The sequence below is a fragment of the Crinia signifera genome, chromosome 6 (assembly GCF_055691185.1).
Source record: "Crinia signifera chromosome 6, ASM5569118v1, whole genome shotgun sequence".
Classification (NCBI taxonomy): domain Eukaryota; kingdom Metazoa; phylum Chordata; class Amphibia; order Anura; family Myobatrachidae; genus Crinia; species Crinia signifera.
In genome coordinates, this window is record NC_139222.1 from 273205263 (window position 1) to 273222068 (window position 16806).

Sequence of the window (16806 nt, forward strand, 5' to 3'; positions counted from 1 at the left end):
CAGCCCGGACTGGCAGTCCTGAAGGGAGGGAACATCTCCCAATAGGACTGCCTGTGGAGTCTGGGACTGGCTGGTAGGACTTTTAATAGGAAGACACTGCCGGTCACAGTGAAGCCAGTGCAGTCTCATGGAGACTGTACGTATTTCGGCGTACATTTGCTCCTATAACGGTAGACTGCTATTGTGGAGAAGAAGAAAAAGTCAGACGTTTTCCTAGCTGACAGGAGCTAAAAATATATTTGCTTATGAAAGCGTAAAAATTAAATCCAAGATCTGGGAGCTAATGAGCCGAAGCGAGCCAATGGGACAAGGCAATGCGTCAAACGCAATTAGTCTTTCATATTGGACACAAAAGCAATCTCGCTCGTGCTCGCTAAGTACAGGGTGGCGAGGAGCCAAGGTAAGATTACATATCTGGAATTTATAAGTGATTACTTGATTCCCCGCATATTAAAGCCAATGTAATTTGCTGTTCTCTCCGACTGGCTTTCAACGAAGATAAATATGCTCTGTGTACCATACAGAATCCGTGCCCGGGCAGACTACCGAAATATTGACAGCCTAATTAGAGCGCTCAGCCGTAGAAACGGTCTCCAACCGAAAGGAAATTTCTGCATTTTACTAACCTGTTATAAATACCATATCCCTGTAGCCTTTTTTCTGAAGTATACTCGTCACCATCAGTGCCTCTGCCATGTGGTGTCCCACAAGGTTCTATACGATCCCCCATGCTTTTTGCAGCGTACATGCTGCCACTTGGTGACATAATCAGACATCATGGCCTGGCCTACCACTGCTATGCAGATGATACACAACTGTACATGTCCTACAGACTGAGCACCCAATGGCTCCAGGAGCGGATCTGTGCCAGTTGGCTGAGACTAAGGGCGGTATTCAATGTTCTTCGTTACAGGTTCGCATGGCGATACTTCTCCCTTTTCGTTTGTTTCGCATCGCATACATTTATTGCGTATGTCACTTTTCCCGCTATTCAAAATTTATATGACGCGTAACGCCTCCTTGCGTTAAAAGACCTTTGAGGCGAATGGTGGGAATTTCTATATCGCTTTCCCACCATCGATAAAAGCTATATATGGGCATGCTGCACGGAGTTGGTGTCATTTTAGACACGTGCGCCGTTGCTGCCAAAGCTGTTCTCTCCCTGAAGTCTCAGAGTAGGAGTGATTTTGTTTATGAGAGAGATGAATCATGGGTAAAAAGTTAGTTATTTGACTTTCATTTACGCATGGAAATAAAATCGATACCTAGTGGCGATAAATACACGATTAATCGCATAGAAGTCTTCGTAAAGAAAACATCAAATAGGTGATAAATTATACGGCACTTTCAAGTTCAAGTTTCAAGTTCAGACACTTGAACAAGTCGAAATTATCGGTGAAAAATAAGCAAAACCAACGAAAAATAAAAAAATAGCGATACCGTATAGACAGTCTATAAAACCCACTTTGAATAGGTGAAAATTTTCGAGCACAGAAAAAATGTAATAATTTCGATAAAAACACATTTATCAGAGAACATTGAATACCGCCCTGAATCCTGATAAATCAGAAGTGCTTATGATTGGACCTCAACATCAAAGGACAAGACTGCAGCAGAGCCACCCAACTGGATGGACACTTGGGGGTACAGAATGACAAAACTCTGATCATGTGCGGAATCTTGGCGTGGAGCTAAATGGTGGCCTGACGCTAAAACATCAGATATCAGCCACAATCCTAATACTTTTATCTGAGGAACATAGCCAGAACCAAACACTTACTCCCCTCTGAAGACCTGCCAAAAGTCTTACATGCATTTGTATCATCTTGATTAGATTACTGCAATGCCCTCTACCTTGGTCTCCCAGCAAAAGAACTGCACCGATTACAGCTGTTACAAAACACAGCTGCCAGGCTGTTACCCAACCAGCCCCGTTCTCTACCCCTCCACTGATTGCCTGCAAGATGGCGAATCATGTTCCAGATTAATTAACTGAGTTTCAAGGTCCTACATGACCAAGGCCCAAGGTACCTGAAGCAGCTTCTGATTCCATACTGTCCGACCCGATTACTGCAATGGTGGAGTTTTAGCATTAGTCCATCTCTTGATAGCGATTTGTCACGTTTTCCCATTAGCTGTTGCACCTTAATGAGTGATTGGTGTTTGAGTCACACAATAACTGTTTTGACAGCTTTCAAAACCTATAATGATGGCTGAACCAATCTTTACATCATTGTGGTGATGTGACTAGGACATTTGCATGTACGATTCCAGTCGGCGATACAGTTTTTGTCAGGAGGATATGGTTGGTTATAGTGTTCCTTCTAGGAACAGGGGCAGGCAGGGCGCCACTGCACGGGGGCAGCGTCAAGGGGTCGGACCGGGCCCGCCGATGGCACTGTGTTCTTGGCGGTCCCGGGCCCGCCGACGTCACAAAAGGGACGGGCCTGGCAGCCACCGTCGAGAAAAGAGGCGCGGCCCGGCGTCGTCACTGAAGGGGGCAGGCCCGGCCGCCCCGAAGGCTCTGCACTGCCGGGAAAGCGCCGGGCACAGCTATATACTGCGGCGCCGGGCTTCCCCGGTATCACCATAAGAGTAGGAGGCAGGCTGTTTTAGCGGGAACACTAGGTTACACAGAGCCCAGTCACCGGCATTAACTATGCACATTCTTCTTATGTCTGCACAGGACCAGTACGCCAACGCTTTCCTACATGACGACAACATGAATTTCCGTGTGAACCTCCACAGAATGGTGAGCGATTGCCACAGATGGTGTCCCTGCGCACTAATATGCAGTATTTACCTCACGTTTTCCACACAAACCTTACCAGACATTTGCAATTTAATATGGAGATTTTGTTTAAGTAGATTTTGTTTAAAAAAAAAAAAAAAATAGCATGGAAAGATATTAATTATTATTTTCTAATTGACAACCAATAGGCTTTCATCAGGAGAAATGTTGGTTTCATTTTACTGACATTGTGCTTTTGGGAACAAAAGTGTTGTGTATGTTTCAGTGTAAACATATGGCTGACACTGGGTGCATCAGTTACTTGCTCTGTTCTCATCTATATATGTCTAGTTTCTGTGAGTCCTTGAAACACTGCCATCTGCTGGCAGAGAGTGAAACTAAGGGTGAGATTTAATAGGATGAGAGATTCAGAAAGTGAGAGATTTGGTGAGAAATCGCCAGTTTTTTTTTAAACCGGCAATCATTTACACTGCAAATCCTGTTTGATTTTGCCGTGTAAATGATTGCCGCTTTAAAAAAAACTGGAGATTTCTCACCAAATCTCTCACTTTCTGAATCTCTCATCCTATTAAATCTCACCCTACAGCTCTTTCTCACACATGCACAAACACAGAAGGTAGCTTTCGAAGCTTTTGCTTGGAGCGGGTTTACTAGCTATATTTTCATTGCTGTGGAAAAATGTTATTAGGACTTAGGAGCAGATGTATTAACCCCCTGGGTGGTATGGCCAGAAATTTTCCAGGCTCAGCTGCGCTGCCACAGCGGGCTGTCCTGGAAAATTTCCGGGCATACCACTTTGCATTAGGTGCACGCCAGTGGTGCCACTACCTTTGGGGGGTCCCCCCCATCACCCCCCCCCCCCCCTGTTTTACCCTCTACCACCCACTCACCCCCTCCGCTCTGGCGATTGTACGCCGGAGCTCCCCTGCCGCCAGCCACCATAAGTGATGTAGGCGGCAGGCTCGGGGATGGGTGGCGCGGCTCGGGGGGGACTCGGGAGAGTTCAGGTGCCCGAGTCCTCCCGAGCCACGAAACATCCCAGAGCCTGCTGCTGTGATGACTGACAGGTGGCAGGGGGAAGCGGCAGCAGGGGAGCTCCGGTGTACTAACACAGGAGCGGAGGTGAGGGGGGGGTGGCTGTTTCCTAGGATCTGTGGTGGGTTTTGCTGGGGCAGGACAAACCTGCCCTGGTAGGTTTGTTCTGCCCCAGCAAAACACACCACTCAAGGGGTTAAGCCTGGTGAAGTGATAAAGTGAAAGGTTATAAGGCACCAGCCAATCAGCTCTTAACTGTAAAGTTATAGGCTGGTGTTTCAAAAATAATTGGAGCTGATTGGCAGGTACGGTATCACCATCCACATTATCACTTCACCAGGCTTAATACATCAGCCCTCCATTCAAGTACATTACCTTTATAACGTGAATAAGTCCTCACAAGAGAAAACTAATGGGAGAATGTAACTGGGTGAGATTTAACCATATGAATTGGGGGAATCTTATTATATTATTGCCAATTAAACAATGTATATTTATAAGATATTATTTTAAGAAGATAAATGAAGACAATATTATACCTATGTAACATTTTGCAGCCCATGAGGCATCGGAAAAAGGCAGCTGACAAAAATATCCCCTGCCGCCCCCTGGTGTGTGCCGTTCTAGGTAAGTGACCTTTTTCTGGAATGTGTAGAGGGACCCATACTGCACATCGTAACTTTAATGTAATTACAGTGAAAACCGACTCAGAAAAGTGTTTCAAAGCCTCTCTGCTCGCTACATCGTTTGTCACGTGACTGTGGTTGCCATGGTTCAGAATTATCAGTCATTAGTGTAAAGAAGCAAATAAAGGAAAAAAGTCGTTATCAAGCTGTTTCTTATACCCTGTCACAGAGATTCATGCGTCTGCTGTTTTTATATACATTTTGAAATGATTATTTAAAAGACAAGTACACTATGAAAGACATGGAAATGTTCTCATTGTGACATTGCACAGCATAATTGTCCCTCGTGATGTAAAACCTTTAGTTTCCTGGTAAATGTGATTTGGAAATGGAAGGAATTTGGAAGACGATTGGAATTCAGGAACAGTATAGGGATTGGGAGATTGCTGGTAACTCCTCTATACAGTATCACCAGCAAGAGTTAAGCAATCAGAAAGCTGGAACAGGATAAACCAACGCTCCCCCCCCCCCCCCCCATACAGAAGGCTGCCTGGGCTCCTTAAGTTCAGCTTCTGGGCTTATCTGTATTGAATAATGAGCGCTTCATTCAGAGAAACACAGACAGACCTGCTACTCCGATGGTTATTTTTAGCAGTTTCGGTTTCCATGGAAATCCCTCATCCCCCTCCATCCATCCGTTTCCTCTAATGAAAACTGGGAACCGTAATCCTGCCCTGCCATTGTCTTATTTATTCAAAATAAATGGGAGCCGTCTCCCAAAGAGTAGCGTAGCCCAGAGTGGCCTGTGGTAAGCGCTGCTAGCCTTTAATAAGCTGCATTACAGATAGGGAGCTGGGTCTATAGGTGTGGATGTAAAAGGGCCGGTGATGAGTGCCCGACCCACAGTTCATTCCCTGTTCTCTTCTTTTAGATCTGTTGGTAGAATTCATAGTCACTCACATGATGAAGGAGTTTCCTATGGACCTCTATACGTAAGTGACAGACTGGCAAAGACTGCTTGTGACACTGCCAGACTGCAGAAATTCACAGCGTTTGCATATATGTCAAGCGTATTCTCGATACACGGTTTTCATTGAAGTTTAAATGCATCTGCACCTTACACAATATACTGTATATGTGGGCGCCTCCAGCTGTGTCCACGTGCATCGTGTCACCGTATTATACCCCTTTCACACTGCAGCTCTAAAACGGTATATTGACGATTTTTTTAGCCTTTTAAAACGGTTAGAGCTGCAGAGTGAAAGCACCGGTTTTAAATTACTGGTTCAAGAAAACTGTTAATTCAAAACTATTAAAAAGAAGGATCCTACATGGTTCAGACCCGTTATCTGTGCAGTGTGAACGGGTCTGAACCGCTATATTGGATCACACACTGGTGTCCCCCCCCCCCCTTTCCAGCGCTCCCCCCCTCCCCTGGTATTAGGCAGCGAGTACCCCCTTCCCCTGGTACTAAGCAGCACATCAATTGCTCCCCCCCTCCCCTGGTACTAAGCAGCGCATCCCTCACTCCCCCCCCCTCCCCTGGTACTAGGCAGCGCATCCCCCGCTCCCCCCCTCCCCTGTACTAAGCAGCGCATCCCCCGTGCTCCCCCACCCCTCCCCTTGTACTTGGCAGTGTGCAGGGATCCGGCAGCAGGGTCCATACTGGGGAGGCAACGGGGTCCGTTAGGTGAATGGGCAGTGGGTGGCAATGTCCATTAGGCAAATAGGGAAGTCAGAGGCGGGGTCCCTGTGGCAGATGGCAACTAGTAGCGCTACTAGTTCCCATCTGCCGCAGGGGTACCCACTGCCTAGTACCATGGGAGGAGGGGGCCCGCAGGCCAGGTACCAGGGAATGGGTGGTATATTGCTGGTGAATTACCGTTTTTGTACCTTTCACAACGGGTTCAATGTGAAAGGTACAAAAATGGTAATTAACCAGTAATATACCATTTAGAACATGCAGTGTGAAAGGGGTAAAACTTGCTCTGACCCGGTTGAAGAAACGTTTGAAAAACTGGGTCAAATCAGGTCTCGCAGTGTGAAAGCAAAATAAGTTAAACAGGAAAACATTGCAACGTGCCATTTATTTTGCAGGAGCTGCTTGTGCATCCTGTGCGCTTCCTTTTCCTATGCACTTCCATTTTGCAAATAAGACTCCTTTTAAAGGAAACCGGCCCAAAAAAGACACCCGGTGCTACAGCATCACATGGAGCTCAGGCGTTCTGCATACCATGACTTGTATCGCATGGAGGATAGATGTATGTGGACGCACATGTACATGCTTTTATTATATTCGTTATTACAGGTGTTCGCAAACTCGGTCCTCAGGACCCCACACAGTTCACGTTTTCCAGGTCACCCAGCAGGTGCACAGGTGCACTCATTACTTATCAACACATTTTAAAAGATCCACAGGCGGAGCTAATTATGTCACTTGTGCTTCTTGAGGAGACCTGGAAAACATGCACCGTGTGGGGTCGTGAGAACCGAGTTTGAGAACCTGTGTGTTATTACATATGAACCTAAACTTAAGCAGTACGATACGGCAACCAATGAGACTTTGTAAAGCAAGCCATGAATTTCCCCCTTAGTCCGCAATGGGCCAGCTAATAATACAACTCCTAGATCTCTGTTACTTGCAAACATACAATACAGATGTGTCTACATACATCTTTGCTGCAGTCATGTCAAAGAGCCCCTCTCCGCATGCCAGCTCGCATGAGAACCTTCTAGCATCGCTTCTTTTATGACGAAAGTGCGCCCCAGTCACAACACAATGTGTCTAGGACGGACGAGGAGTGTAATGCTGCTGACAACTTTTTATCTGCGTGCGACTGAGTCCCCAAGTCTGTGCACAAAGCGCTACAATTTAGTTGTTGCAGCTTTTTTCCAATACAATTAATTTTTGGTCCATATAGAGACACACTATATACAAGTGTCCTTTATACTGGAGGCTGCAGCACAGGCCAACATCGAGAAAGGGGAACAACACCAACTGCCACCCCAAACACTGACAAATACCGCCATTTTGGATTGCGCTGTAGCCCCACGCCTGGATCCTCCACTGGTCAGATTTCATATTAATCAGCAGTGTCCCCTCGTGATTGGCCCTTCACATGTTCGGTAATGGAAATGTTAATGAGATGGGAAAAAACAAGGCAATTAACTGAGATATCTGGGAGAATTTGTGTTGTCTTTTTTATTTCCTGTCTAGTTAAATCCTTACTTCCAGGCATCTGCAAGGGGCAATTGCATAGAGTCTAAGCAACTGGAGTAGATATTGATTAGCCCAACGGTAGACACAGTATTTATTTTGTACTTAGGCAATTTCCATCGGAGCACATGACTCTTTCCTGCATTGATCTGCTTTTAATGTAAATAGCAATACGTTGGAGCAGAATAAGCCACCAGACATTTTGTATAATAATCTCTTCAGGACTTTATTTATTTGTGTCTCCGTGTAACGGTTTCAATGCTCGTTTCAAGCACAAAAGCTGGTAAGAAGGAAGCCGGCAGCTGTGCCACCACCAGTCCTAGTCCTGGAATAGCGTCACAGTGCCTCGGTGACAGATGGCGGGTGTATTACACTGTGCGTGCGGCAGGCGATCGTGCGTGGAATTGGTGACAGATGGAAGGCAATCTTGTGTGGCATACATGGCACAAACAGAAGTGGTTGTCGGGGGGCAGAAAACCGAATTTATGCACGGGGCGTAAAAAAATTTGAAAGTGGTATTTTATTTGCAGACAAATAATTCACTGTCCAGAGCAGCACGGAGCTGGCAGCCGCGGCACCACCTGTCCCTTACTGTAATATAGTCTAGATGCGAGCGCGCGGCTGTTGCTGATGGAGAATATCGTCAATTAAAGCCACAAGATAGAAAAGAGAACGTTTTGCACAAGTTGAGTTTCGCTTTATTACAGGCTTTTTGCCCATGCCGGGCAACAACACCCAGTGCCATTGGGACAGGACTGTGGGGGGCGCCGAGTGCCATTGGGACAGGACTGTGGGGGCGCCGAGTGCCATTGGGACAGGACTGTGGGGGCGCCCAGTGCCATTGGGACAGGACTGTGGGGGCGCCGAGTGCCATTGGGACAGGACTGTGGGGGCTGTGAGTGCCATTGGGACAGGACTGTGGGGGCTGTGAGTGCCATTGGGACAGGACTGTGGGGGCGCCGAGTGCCATTGGGACAGGACTGTGGGGGCGCCCAGTGCCATTGGGACAGGACTGTGGGGGCGATGAGTGCCATTGGGACAGGACTGTGGGGCCGAGTGCCATTGGGACAGGACTGTGGGGGCTGTGAGTGCCATTGGGACTGGACTGTGGGGGCACCCAGTGCCATTGGGACAGGACTGTGGGGGCGCCCAGTGCCATTGGGACAAAACTGTGGGGGCGCCAAGTGCCATTGGGACAGAACTGTGGGGGCGCCGAGTGCCATTGGGACAGGACTGTGGGGGCACCCAGTGCCATTGGGACAGGACTGTGGGGGCGCCCAGTGCCATTGGGACAGGACTGTGGGGGCGCCCAGTGCCATTGGGACAGGACTGTGGGGGCGCCCAGTGCCATTGGGACATTACTGTGGGGGCGCCCAGTGCCATTGGGACAGGACTGTGGGGGCGCCCATTGCCATTGGGACATTACTGTGGGGGCGCCCAGTGCCATTGGGACAGGACTGTGGGGGCGCCCAGTGCCATTGGGACATTACTGTGGGGGCGCCCAGTGCCATTGGGACATTACTGTGGGGGCGCCCATTGCCATTGGGACATTACTGTGGGGGCGCCCATTGCCATTGGGACATTACTGTGGGGGCGCCCATTGCCATTGGGACAGGACTGTGGGGGCGCCCAGTGCCATTGGGACAGGACTGTGGGGGCGCCCAGTGCCATTGGGACATTACTGTGGGGGCGCCCAGTGCCATTGGGACAGGACTGTGGGGGCGCCCAGTGCCATTGGGACAGGACTGTGGGGGCGCCCAGTGCCATTGGGACAGGACTGTGGGGGCGCCCAGTGCCATTGGGACAGGACTGTGGGGGCGCCCAGTGCCATTGGGACAGGACTGTGGGGGCGCCCAGTGCCATTGGGACAGGACTGTGGGGGCGCCGAGTGCCATTGGGACAGGACTGTGGGGGCGCCGAATGCCATTGGGACAGGACTGTGAGGGCGCCGAGTGCCATTGGGACAGGACTGTTGGGGGTGCCCAGTGCATCTGGGATTGAGGATGCTAAGGAACATATTTCAGTGATGAAAGCTGCACCCTATTTCTTGCCGGACTTTGCTTCCTTCAGTGTTTCCTGCTGCCTGGTATCCCAAGGGCGCCAGACATGGACCGTAAAATCGAAAGGTTATAAAGTCTTATTTTGCCTTATTACCTGTTGTGTTCTGTATCTCACTGAAGTATGCACGGCTAACGACACAAACATGGTGAATTATTAACGCTAATTACGGTAACCTTAGATTAGACCTTTCTACACTTTCCCAGCGAGGTTCATTCTAATGATTGACTTCATTTTCCAAATGTGTTTCACCCGTACTCAGCCGGTGAGGAACAAAGGAGACGCTGGCCTCAGCTACAGCCATTATGAGCATTTCATCTCATAAATGATGTAATCCAACATCAACTCAGGGAATGTGTTTAACAGATGGCAGTGCCAGCCATTCATACAGCCCTTTAATCTGCGGCGGTGGGGATTGGTAACTACTTTAATTCCTGGACTACGCAGCTCATGTTGGATTAAAAACCCATTGTACTAATATTCCCCTATGTCATCTTCTCCATAACAAATTAGCGGACAGATATGACAGTGCGGATTATTCAGAGCCGGGAACGAAGGACAAAAAATGTCTGTGCGAGACCCTTGTAAAGTTACAGATGCGTACTTACCCTTGCTCTCAGCGCACAGTTACATATGTGTACTTACTCTTGCTCTCAGCGCACTGTTACAGATGCGTACTTACTCTTGCTCTCAGCGTGCAGTTACAGATGCGTACTTACTATTGCTCTCAGCGCACAGTTACAGATGCGTACTTACTCTTGCTCTCAGCGTGCAGTTACAGATGCGTACTTACTCTTGCTCTCAGCGTGCAGTTACAGATGCGTACTTACTATTGCTCTCAGCGCACAGTTACAGATGCGTACTTACTCTTGCTCTCAGCGCGCAGTTACAGATGTGTACTTACTCTTGCTCTCAGCGCACAGTTACAGATGCGTACTTACTCTTGCTCTCAGCGCACAGTTACAGATGCGTACTTACTCTTGCTCTCAGCGCACAGTTACAGATGTGTACTTACTTTTGCTCTCAGCGCAGAGTTACAGATGCGTACTTACTCTTACTCAGCGCACGGTTACAGATGCGTACTTACTCTTGCTCTCAGCGCACTGTTACAGATGCGTACTTACTCTTGCTCTCAGCGCGCAGTTACAGATGCGTACTTACTCTTGCTCTCAGCGCACAGTTACAGATGCGTACTTACTCTTGCTCTCAGCGCTCTGTTACAGATGCGTACTTACTCTTGCTCTCAGGGCACAGTTACAGATGCGTACTTACTCTTGCTCTCAGCGCGCAGTTACAGATGCGTACTTACTCTTGCACTCAGCGCGCAGTTACAGATGCGTACTTACTCTTGCTCTCAGCGCACAGTTACAGATGCGTACTTACTCTTGCTCTCAGCGCACAGTTACAGATGCGTACTTACTCTTGCTCTCAGCGCACAGTTACAGATGCGTACTTACTCTTGCTCTCAGCGCACAGTTACAGCTGTGTACTTACTCTTGCTCTCAGCGCACAGTTACAGATGCGTACTTACTTTTGCTCTCAGCGCACAGTTACAGCTGTGTACTTACTATTGCTCTCAGCGCACAGTTACAGATGCGTACTTACTCTTGCTCTCAGCGCACAGTTACAGCTGTGTACTTACTCTTGCTCTCAGCGCACAGTTACAGATGCGTACTTACTTTTGCTCTCAGAGCAACAAGTATTCACTAGAGTAACGCCATACATTGTCATAAGGCTTCTATTTGCGAATATTTCATATCTATGGGTATTTTCGTTTCACCGTCAATTCTGTGCTATACCTAATATTTGTGCCGATTCAGACCTGTTCGCACAGCAAGCGCCTTCGTTGAATTTGTTTATTTGCCGGGCACTCACTGCCTGAGTGACAGGCAGGCCGCGTTCCGTCCGCCAACTTTTCATGGGCGTGTCCGCTAACGGTACGTATAATACAGGGATCTATGACATACATTACAATGTACAGTATGACAGCGTGATTTTCCTCTGTGGGTTTATCTGCGCTCTCTTTTCTACTTGTCTCCTATAGGATGCTTCCTTTACGCATATATTTGTGCAAATTTAGAACAACTGATAGTGCTAGTGTAGTGCAGATTTCATAGTAGCTGTAGTTGTCGGCTTCGCTCGCGCGCCCGTTTCCCTGCAGCACTTCCACAGCAAAGCGAAGATCTTCATCTAGGCACTGTGAAATCTCAACAAAGACGAACCATTGAGCTGATCAGCAGATCCATCCCAGGAGAGCGCCGTCCACAGCCCCCAGATGACCAATCATGATGATTTTTAGCCTATAACCTGCCTGTGAAAATTACCTGCATTATGGTGAAAACGGCATTGCAGTTGGTTCAGAGGTTTGGGAATTTGTCACAATCAGGCAAACGAATGTTCTCCTTTAAAAGATGTATAGACAAACAGACATGTTACGAGAAAGCTGGCACATTAGGATTGGTCTAGAGCAGGCATGTCCTACCTGCGGCCCTCCAGCTGTTGTGAAACTACAGATCCCAGCATGCCTTGACATAGTTTTAATAGCAGAATAGCAGAACTGTGGCAAGGCATGATGGGGCTTGTAGTTTCACAACAGCTGGAGGGCCGCAGGTTGGACAAGCCTGGTCTAGAGCATGGCGTGCCACTTTATCCAATTCCATGCCACCAGTCTTTTGACCTTAGTAAGGGCAAGTCTGTATTTGCATTTTTCCAGCCCCCACCTCGGGTAAAACACTGTAATCAGTGCAGGAAGAGAGTTGGGCTAGGAAGATATAATTCACATCATTTTAGCGCCTCCTTCCCAGCTTCAGTGAAGCTTACACTCTATAATCTCTCTGCATGTACTCATACACATACACACTGGGGTTCATTGTTTTCGTTCAATGAATCAACATTTGTGTTTTATGGATTTTGAGAAGAAAATCTCCCCAAAGTAGACTTGTGAGGACATGCAAACTCCACACAAACATGGCCTTAGTGGAAAAGGATCACAGTGCTTCAACAGCAATTCTAACTGCTACGCCCGCCTTGCTGCCCCACATACTGTTTTATACTCCCTGGTATTACATCGCACTCCTGCATATCAGATGGCATAAGCATATTTTTAAAGTATTATATAATGTAGTGATGTCGCTCATATTTCCCGCTGCTTCGCTCACAGCACACCGATCTGCAGTCGAACGCACTAACACTTGATTCCTGTGCATTTGCTGGTTGTCATCGTGCGTGTGTGTTACCGTTGTGTACAGTATGTGTTTTTTATCGTAATTGTATATCATTCCGCCTGCACATCAGGCTGCTAAGATACGATCTCATGTGACGAATTACGTTTTTGCTCATGGAACCTGATTGGGCTGCTCGCCACATATGGAGAAGTTTAAAGGGACGTTCGTGGGATTTTATTGGTGGCTGTGTTCTGCTTCAGCAATAGCATCTGTGATCCATAGGAATCCTGGTGGAGGGGGTACACTTCTCATGCATATGTCCTGCTGGCACGTACCCAGGGAGCCTGTCAGCTACACTCTGACTGTACGTACAGTAAAGCCTCTACGAGTGCTGAAGAATGGCGGCGTGTTGCGGAGATCCCCCTGGGTGATGGTGGGGGGGTTGGTATCTGGTGTTGTTATGTAGAGATGAATCGGGAAGAATACGTGTTTGTGTTTATTTTAACTATTAAATCTGCAGCTACATGAGAGCTGGCTGCGTGTGGGTTTAATTCCTGTGGATTAGACATTGCTACCGAGTATGACCTGTAATCCCATAAAGAATCACTGTACAGATTAGTCCGAAGGATACTGAACGCGGTCAGCTTGCCGGCTTCCATTTACTAAATACAAGTAGCAAATTAACCCGCTGCGGGGGTATTACTGTACGCATCAGGTTTTGTATGAGCTGACTTGTTCATTAATGCTAAATGCCAATCTGTGAATCCGGCCATCTGCCCCACTTCCCGGCTATGGAGCCGCCTTGTGGGACCTGTGCATTGAGTCCGTTTTCCTCCAGCTTTAGTCTCCTGTTTATGGCCAGCAGGCACGGGGAGAACATACAAACTCCCGTGGCAGTTGCAGAGGTGGGGGCTGCAGCACGATGCAAAATTCACCACCAACTGCCAAGGTAACCGCTGCCATACATCACCAGTCGGGACTCGCTGGCAGTTGGTGCAGCACCTCTATTTGAATTTTGGACTGTGCTGTTGCCCCGCCCCTGTGTTTCCCAAGATAACCGTTTGAATCGGGACACGAGGGAGAGGTCACACATCAGATGCCACCAGGTGGCTGTCTTGGCCCTTCTGAAGTACTAAGCCATTCTCCCCCGCTAGGAAAACACCTCATTGGTGCACATAATGGAGGGTTCGGTACTTCCTCCCAGCTGATTATAGGATTGTGGTGGCAGTTTCCCAAAATAGGGACTATCCCTCTGATGTCGGGACGTTTGTGGGGTATGGATTTATCTTTCTTTGAATAGGAGTGTATCTTGTATGTAGCCCTATAAGATCACTCCCCAGGAATGAATGCACTGTGTCCTTACCTATGTTCTCCTGTCTGGCAGGCGTTGTATACAGATCGTGCACAAGCTCCTGTGTTACCAGAAGAAGTGCAGGGTGCGGCTGCACTACACCTGGAGAGAGCTCTGGTCAGGTATGTCTCATTCTCATTGGTCATCCCTCCGTGCTGTTCTGTTTATTCTACACTGTAATCATCGCCTACCTGCTGTGATCATGTCAGTGGTATGTTTGTTGCTGTAGATCACTGCATGGTTACAACAATCGATGTGTTAGCACTGGACTGTGTAGGCTTTTTTTCCTATTGCCGTTTTACCACTGTGTAAACTGTTTTGCTTTGTAACATTTACATTTTTGCTTCTTTGCCGTTGCTTTCTGAAACTCATCTCATGGATTGTCTTGGTCTCATTACCCATAATGTACTGCCTGGGCGCAGTAATGTCAGTGTACGTGAACATTATATTATAAATGTGACTTGACACTCCCAATGTCTACAGTACATGATAGGATGAGCCTGTGTTTAAGGCTCTGACACTGCAAAAATCTTATGTCGATACACCAAATTCGAACTGTCGACATTGTGCATCAACGTTTTGGATGTCGAACTTCGATATAACTGCATTTCGTACCATGCGCCGACAGTTGCACCTCTTTCACTGCAACATCTGCCGCTCATTTTTTATGCGCTCCTCCCCCTCCTTTTATGACCACTTTCTGTTTCAGTAATGTTCTGTTTCTTCTCTGCTCCCGTGTTGGCTTTTCCACTCACTTCGTCGCACATTCTCCTAGTCCACACCATGCCCCCCACCACCTGTCTGATCCCCCCACAATGAGAACTCTATTGTTCATCTGTCCTCGTTTTTCATCTTCCCCTCCCCCATAGATTGTAAGCTCTATGGAGCAGGGCCTGTTCCTACATAAGCCATTCCTTTCCTTATATTATATCTCCACCCCTTCCTTCCCCCTCCCATCCCTGGTTTTCTTTTTGCTGATTAGGGAATCTGTCCCTGTCGCCATGTCTTTAACTTTACGCCAAGAAGATTATAAAACCTATCCATGTTCTTAGTGTTCATTCTAGCACCCGCCAACTTTGAAAAACCATGCAGTTCCTCTTCCCTGCCTGGGGTGTCGCTGTCTGCTGTGGTGTTTCTAGCAGTGTGGTCTGTATATCAGCACTGATATGCAAACCAGACCTGTGCTAGAAACACCACAGCAGACAGCGACACCCCAGGCAGGGAAGAGGAACTGCATGGGTTTTCAAAGATAGTCGGTGCTAGAATGAACACTATGTTCTAGATCTGTGCACCTGAATGTGCAAGGAGTGAGTCGCCCATTGTCCACATCCGTGTGTGACCTCCAGTGTGAGCGGTTCGGAACCACTTTCCATGACTCGCTCCCGACACTCTCATAAGACACAACCGCCCTGACTCACGTACTGTAGTTTGAACCAGCACTAATACCCCTTTTACACCAAAAATCCCAGATCCAACCCGGCATTTGGAACAAGGATCCAAGCCGGGTCGGATCCGGGATTTACCCCATTTATACTGCGGTGCCCACCCGCAGGGTAGACGGAGGCAGTGAAGACTCCAGGCGCCGGACCACGGTCATCCACGCCGGGACCGCTGATCGCCATGCTGTGGGCAGCCCAGCACCAAGGTAAGCTGCAGGGCTGCCCCCAGCCCCCGTGCACCTCCCCAGTCGTCGTCCGGGAGGTGAATGGATGCTGCACACAGGCATCCATTCACCGCCGCCGCTGCTGTCTGCCGACGCCCAACCTGCGGACGCTGCAATAATCAATGTGGGAAATGATGAGCGCATGGATTAGCGTTTTAGCAGTGTCTTGTGTAAGGTATGTACGAATTTTGGGTATGTTTAATAGAATGTGAGTAACAAAGGACAGTTACGAGCCAAGGATGATCCCTAGCCGCTCTCTTGTGGGTTTGTCCAGTTCTTATGAACAGCGATGAAGATATCAGGTTGGTAACTACTATTCGTCAGTGGATATATAATTAATTCTGTTTGAGGTGGCGAGATGACATCCAAGATGAGGTGGCAGAAAGGCATTCAATGTCACAGACCAACACAGAGGGTGACACATCTGGGGAGGTAGATTTGACTGTCATCCACATACAGATGATTCAAAAAGATGGGCCGCACACATGCCACATAGTGACGGATTTCATTATACGGGTAAATCCGTCCAGTAAACCGAGGACAAGCAACTCATTTGTTCCGCGTATGAGTTTGTTCTTTAGTCAGTGTCCTGTGTGTGCAGCACAAGAAATCGGAGACCCAGAGATTGTAGTGTTGCAACGTCCCGACAGTGGGAATCCCGGGCCTTTTTTGGCCAACCCGCCCACTTTTCGCCTGTGAAGTGGCGAAAAGTGGGCGGGTTGGGGAGAATGGCCGTGGATTGTGGAGAAACGCCCGTGAATGCAACAATCCGTGGCCGTTTCCGACAAAGCAGATCCGACTTTAAAGTTGGATCTGTTTTGTTGAAATCCGCCTTCAATGCTGTCAGAAACGGCAGCATTGAATAGGCGGCAGCCACTATTTCCTCTGTCGGAAATAGCACCCGACATTGAATACCGCCCTTAGTATGAGAGTACTATGA

General features: G+C 48.1%; 1 protein-coding gene across 1 annotated transcript in view; it reads left to right on the top strand.

Moving 5' to 3' along the window:
* ARMH3 (armadillo like helical domain containing 3) overlaps nt 1-16806 on the top strand; it is a 103391-nt gene that overhangs the window by 39961 nt on the left and 46624 nt on the right. Inside the window, exons 17-20 of the mRNA XM_083149642.1 lie at nt 2687-2752; nt 4345-4414; nt 5345-5405; nt 14237-14325. Coding sequence (XP_083005768.1) covers nt 2687-2752; nt 4345-4414; nt 5345-5405; nt 14237-14325 — 286 coding nt within the window. The remainder of the gene's footprint in view (nt 1-2686; nt 2753-4344; nt 4415-5344; nt 5406-14236; nt 14326-16806) is intronic.